Below are 6,052 nucleotides of genomic sequence, written 5' to 3'. Positions count from 1 at the left end.
TTGAGCCTGGCCTTGCTTCTAAATTCCCTGTGCTTTCCTTGTATCACACAAGTCTCAAGCAGTACTTTGAGGTCTAGCCTTGCTGAGGGAAGGAGAAGGGGTATGTTCTATGTATACAGCTGTGAAGTTCTCAGCACACCTTTACAGGCAATTTGTGAGCAAACAGGTACATAGTAGGAAATGCAGTATCTGAGGGGACGGGGTAGGGGCACGGTTCTGAGACCACAGCAGACTACCCTAATGCTAATTAGAGTTAGGCAGCAGAGTGGACAGGGAGCCAAATGAGGGAGAAGTCTGGGTCCTGGCCACACACCACCAGCTGACATCCCAACTAACCTTGGGCAAGTTTCTGAAGTTTCCTCGATCCCCACTTTCAACATAAATGGCACACACACACACACAAAAAGGAGGACAGATAGAAGCTCAATTTAGGCAAAAAGACATCTGCAGTTCTCATCAGCATTACTTTGGCTTTGAAATCGACAGCTCAGAGACCCCCCACCACTTAAAAAAAATTTTAAAGACAAAACAGTATAACTTAATGGTTCTGCCAACTCTTCAAAAAATCAGAGAGCACAACACTGATTTTTTTTTTCTTTTCTTTCTCTTTTTAAATTTTGGCAAAGAAAGATTCAGTTCCTGGAAATGCTTACAAAATAATTCCTGACACTGGGAGGAGATAGTTTAAAAAAGGAAGAAGACAGCGAGGAGAAACTACATATATAGAGAGATAAAGGAAGACGGTGGAAAGAAAGAGAATAAACAAAAGAAAGAAAAGAAAGAGGGGGCGAAAAAAAGACTTTAAAAAGCCCCAATTCAAGGAACGTTATCAAGTTCTCAGCATCTGCAATTCACAAGCCGCTCGCGGGTCGGGGCGGTGTAGACTCCGCCCCTTTCTCGGGTGTCGGGCGCTCATTGGTAGGGGCGGCCGTCGCCGGCCGGTGACTGCCCGAGGAAAGGTTGCCTGGGACACGCATCCCTGTGTGAACGCATGACGTCCCACCCTGGCGCCAGGCTGTCTGGGGCTGAGTCTTAGATCAACACAGCTGTGGGACCGGGACCCACAGCTGGGCAAAGGAGCGGATTCCTCAACAAAAAATAGGATTGTGAGAAAAGTTCTGAAACAAAAACAGCGCAGACAAAAGCCTTAATGACATCCTTTCATAAAAATAAAAAATGCAAGAGGGGGGAAAAAGCTGGTAAAAGGAGCAGAACTGGGAACAGAAAGTTCAGAGGCATTTGGAATAAGAGGCTGAGGCCCCGCCACCGCTAAACAAGTTGCAGAAAGCCTGAGCTAGCCCTCCAGTCCGCTGCTGGGAGAAAGAAGTCTTTTGGGTTCAACCTTCATTCAGTGTTCCAGCCTTAACCTGCTTCTTTCAAAATTAGAATCTTAGATTGGAGAGGACCCTTAGAGGTCATTTGCTTACCCCTTCCGCAATTTACAGAAAATGAGGCGCAGAAAGGAAGAAAATTCATCCAGGGCCACACTGCAAGTTATTGGCGTGGTCATTCTGCTTGCTAATCCCCCTGCATCCCTCTCCTGCTATGTGTCACACAGCCCAAAGGCATTTCAGTCTGAAAACATTTTGGGAAATAATAAATATGAAGGTGCTTTGCAACTGGCTATACAAGCCTGAGGCATCAGTGGTAGAAACAGAGAGAAAGGAGAGAGAAACCTTTGGATTGCACACCGACCACACACCTGGCCCATGCTGGATCCCCAGGCACCAAGGAGACTAACAGATATGATGGAGACGGCATATCAAATGCCTTGCAGAGAAGAGACATTCAATAGTTATTTGTTGAAGAAATGAAGTTGGTCTAATTAGGTCCATTTTATAAATTGGGAAATTGAGGCACAGAGAGATGACTTACCCAAAGATCACATCATTAGTAAAAGAGAATGGGTATGTGAACATAAATCCGCCTGGCCCTGAAAGCCATGATTTTTCCAGAACTTCCTGGGCTTCACCATTTTGCACAAACCACGGAAGTCTGCGTGATAGAAAAGGGAAGGTCTTTCTATTTGATCATCCAGGAGTCTCCATGACCACCATTTTCCCTTCCCATGACCACATAGCTAGCACTCTCTGCACTTGACATCTGTAGTATATACAGACTGACTTGTCCACTCTTCCTGTTTCTTATACAAAAGAGGCTGTCCTAGAAAACATTCATATCTTTCAAAGAACTTATTTGCGACACAAAGCCCTGTGGTATGACAGCAAAAACAAGACTTCAGGTCTGGCTCTGCCATTACTTGTGATGTGACATAGCCCCTCTTTGCTCCCTTTACCATCTCACACCTGCCTGTCCAAATTTCATAAAGTCTTAGACTTCTAGAGTTGGAAAGATTTTAAATAATTATTTAGCACCATCTCCCGCATTTTACTCACAAGGCAAATAAGGCCAGAGTAGCTGGATTTGTTCAAGATCACATGACAAATTATTGGCAGGCCTGAGGTGTTGAACCTAGGGCTCCTGATTTCCAGTCCTAAGTCCTTTGTACTATGACTGTTTTGAGACTCTCCTAGCTCCGAGATCCCATTGTTTTGTTAATCAGGGCCACATAATATAGAACTCTTAATTGTTTCCTGTGTTAATCTTGTCTCCCCAAATTGTGAGATTCTTGAGAGCAGAAGCTGCTGCTTTATGTGAAGCGACTCCATAAATATTTACCAACTGATTGATTAAGGAAGCAACTATTGGGAAATCCCACTTGGTCAGTTTCAAGATGGAAACCAACATTTTAAGGCTGCAAATTCCCAAAAGTCCTAGAAAGTGATAAGAAGACAAGCAAAGAATATTGAGTGCAATACAGGGCTTAACTTGCCTGCCCTCTTGCCCCTTTCCTGGGCTCTCGGTTAGAGCTGGAGCTATTTAAGCAAGGCTAAGAATAATCAAATTCAGGTGGCCTGCCCTTCCACAGCAGAAAGGGACAGACAATAGAGCAATGGAATTACCAAACTATTGTTTTCTGCATAGAGGTGTGTGGGGAAAGGAGGAAGAAAGAGTTAAGAGATTTGCTGACCCCATGGGGGGCTCCTAAAAAGGTTATATAGAAATCATCCCTTCTTTCTCCACCCCTCCATATTCAAAACCGTCCAAAATTCTAATCAAACTCACTTCCAAAACATAAGTGGGCATATATTTGGCTCCTTATGGAGCACACGGGGCTAGAGGGTGGGAGCTCTTTTCCTTCCCCATGCGAAAAGTAGAGATTCAGGCTGCGTTTTTTTTTTTTTTCCTTTCCTCTGTTGCTCAAATAGTGTTCTTTGCTCAAACCCCCCTTCCCCTCCTCCTTCTGCAATCTCAGCGCCTAGCCCAAATCTGTTTTCTTCATTGTAACCTCAGCTTCACCGCAATTAATTTTTTTCCCCTCTGGTCACAAGATAATTCCTGACGCCAGTGAGTCTGGAGGTCAGACGAACAGCAAATTGGGGAACAAGGCGGCACTAATTCCTTACAAGTTTCCCTTGAAAAAATCTTTTGCTTTAAAAAAAAAAAAAGCTTCTTTGCTGTTCAGGGATTTATGACTTCGGAGGAGCTGTGGGTTCGAACTAGTGTTGGACTGTGGACGGACTGGCAGGGGGCAGGGGAGCTCAAAGATCTGGGGCACTGCCAGGAAAAGGCAAATTCTTAAAGTTAGTGGTTTTAAGTGATTTTTAAAATCCTTGCTGGCAAAGAGGCCCGCCTCTCCCCACTATCAGCGCTTCCTCATTCTTTGAATCCACGACTCCGCGGTATTCGGCGTCAGCCGGGCCGGAGAAAGCCTGTTTGCAATTTAACTGGGCTGTGAACGCCCAGGGTTGGCGGAGGCGGGCCGAGGAGGACTGTTTTGCATAAAGGGGCGTGCCTTCGAGGCGGGCTCTATAAGTACTGGTCTCCGGGAGCGTGCGCGCGTTGCAAGCTGCACTAGAGTCTCTTTTGGCTTTTTTCCGCCCTTTCGGCACCTCTAACTTCATTCCTCAATATGAAGGCTCTAAGTCCGGTGCGCGGCTGCTACGAGGCGGTGTGCTGTTTGTCGGAACGCAGCCTGGCCATCGCACGGGGCCGCGGCAAGGGCCCGGCAGCCGAGGAGCCGCTGAGCCTACTCGACGACATGAACCACTGCTACTCGCGTCTGCGGGAACTGGTACCCGGAGTCCCGCGAGGCACTCAGCTTAGCCAGGTGGAAATCCTGCAGCGCGTCATCGACTACATCCTCGACCTGCAGGTGGTCCTGGCCGAGCCCGCCCCTGGACCTCCAGACGGCCCGCATCTTCCCATCCAGGTACGCGTGGGAGTGAGCGGGAGCTGGGGCGGGGCTGAGCCCCAGGGCGGGGATGCTGCTGGACCCCTTGAATTTCCAAGTGCCATGCGTAACTCCCTTTTTTCCTTCTCTCTTAGACAGCCGAGCTTTCTCCGGAACTTGTGATCTCCAATGATAAGAGGAGTTTCTGCCACTGACCTGGCGGTCCTGGCGCCTCCAGGTGAGTATCTCCGCTTTCTTTGGGGGCGCGGTGGTGCTTAAACAGTAAATCTTGGAGTTGGTAGACCTTTTAAGGGAATACCACCCCCTTTGTTTAGGGAAACCAAGGCCAGAGAGAGGAGCAAGTGACTTACCCGTGGTCATATCAAATGAATGACGAAACCAGTTTCTGTAATGTGCGTTTGAACCTTAAACGCATGTTGCTCCTCCCTTCTCTAGTGGCCAAAGATCCAAGAAAGTAAGCGCTGGTCCGACTGAATAAAATAGCCATTCTGTTTGTAGTTTTGGAGTCGTAAAGGGAGCTGTGTATTCCTCAGCCCTCTCCCAACTAGTGTCAATTCCAAGAGGGAGGGGTGATGCAAGCCCCGCCTGTGGTCCTTTGGCGCCAACTGGGTGGGGGCAGCGTGGGGCGCGGAGTTATCAGCTGGAGGTAGAGACCAAGTTTCCTCCCTGGCGCCGGCCAGTCTGCGGACGGCCTCCGCCTCGGCGCCGTTCCGCGGAAACTGACTGCTCCCTGGTCTTCTTTCCTCCCCCGCCCAGAACGCAGGTGCTGGCGCCCGTTCCGCCTGGGACCCCAGGATTCTCTACAGCCGGAAGCCCGAGGGCATGGATGGGCCCCAACCTCTCCCTGACCACTCGACTTCCCCAAGCCCCTGCCTCGAGGCTGGACCTGGTGCCCGGGAGCGAAGGACTGTGAACTTGGGTGGCCTAAAGAACCAGAGCTAGCTCTCTGGGCACCAGCTGGGCAACGTCACCCAGTCCTACCCTACCCCCAAGATTTAAAGACTGTCTTTCAGAGTGTGGGGGGGAGTGGCTGCTCTCCAAACTCTGCCAAGGCAGCGGTAGAGCTGGTCTTCTGGTCTCCTCGGAAAAAGGCTCTGTTGCCCTGATTATGAACTCTATAATAGAGTATATAGCTTTTGTACCTTTTTGCAGGAAGGTGACTTTCTGTAACCATGAGATGTATGTTATTAAACTTTTTATAAAAGTTAACATTTTGCATAATAAACAGTTTTTAAACACTCGTGTTTATAATTTGATTGCTTAAGTACTAACATTCTCCTAAGACTGAATTTAGGGGTAATATCCTTGAAACTTGGGGAAAAGAAAACTTGCATATTCCCTTAAAAAGGAGATGGGAAAAGGCCCAGCTAAGACTTGGGTGGGGGAGAGGGAGTGGAAAGGGCTCATGATGGGAGCCCTACTTTCTGAGGGTTGGGTGCAGAAAAAATCCTGGCCCTGTCTCCTCATTTTACAGATTAGGGAGGACTGGATAGGGGAAGTGACTGGCACAAGCTCACCCAGCAAGTTGGGAGCTCAGGATAGAAATCAGTTCTGAGTCTCACTTCTTAAGTCCCATGAGAGCTTTTGTGCTACACTAGCAGATGACTATCTTCTTCAACCATTAATTATTCATGGTGTCTCTCAGGGGATGTGGAAGAGAAGCCTCATCTGGTGCCCAGACAAGGGTGGTGGTTCATAGACCCATTTTAGAGATGAATAAACAGATCACTGGGTCTGGTTTCATTTCCTTCCTCGCGCTCTCTGGTTTGGAGAGGGGAAACAGGAGAGGGGTCTCTT

General features: G+C 48.2%; 1 protein-coding gene across 1 annotated transcript; it reads left to right on the top strand.

Moving 5' to 3' along the window:
* The first annotated feature begins 3,612 nt into the window (after window positions 1-3,612).
* On the top strand, window positions 3,613-5,495 carry ID3 (inhibitor of DNA binding 3). Its single transcript, XM_039854160.1, has 3 exons — window positions 3,613-4,273; window positions 4,390-4,472; window positions 5,012-5,495. Exons 1-2 carry the CDS (start codon window positions 3,974-3,976, stop codon window positions 4,447-4,449), a joined length of 360 nt encoding a protein of 119 aa, XP_039710094.1. The 5' UTR covers window positions 3,613-3,973; the 3' UTR covers window positions 4,450-4,472; window positions 5,012-5,495.
* The last annotated feature ends 557 nt before the right edge of the window (window positions 5,496-6,052 follow it).

This window comes from Pteropus medius, unplaced genomic scaffold, assembly GCF_902729225.1.
Source record: "Pteropus medius unplaced genomic scaffold, Ma_sr-lr_union100, whole genome shotgun sequence".
NCBI lineage: Eukaryota > Metazoa > Chordata > Mammalia > Chiroptera > Pteropodidae > Pteropus > Pteropus medius.
Note: the sequence above shows the minus strand (reverse complement) of the source record. Positions and strands in the feature narration are given on the sequence as shown.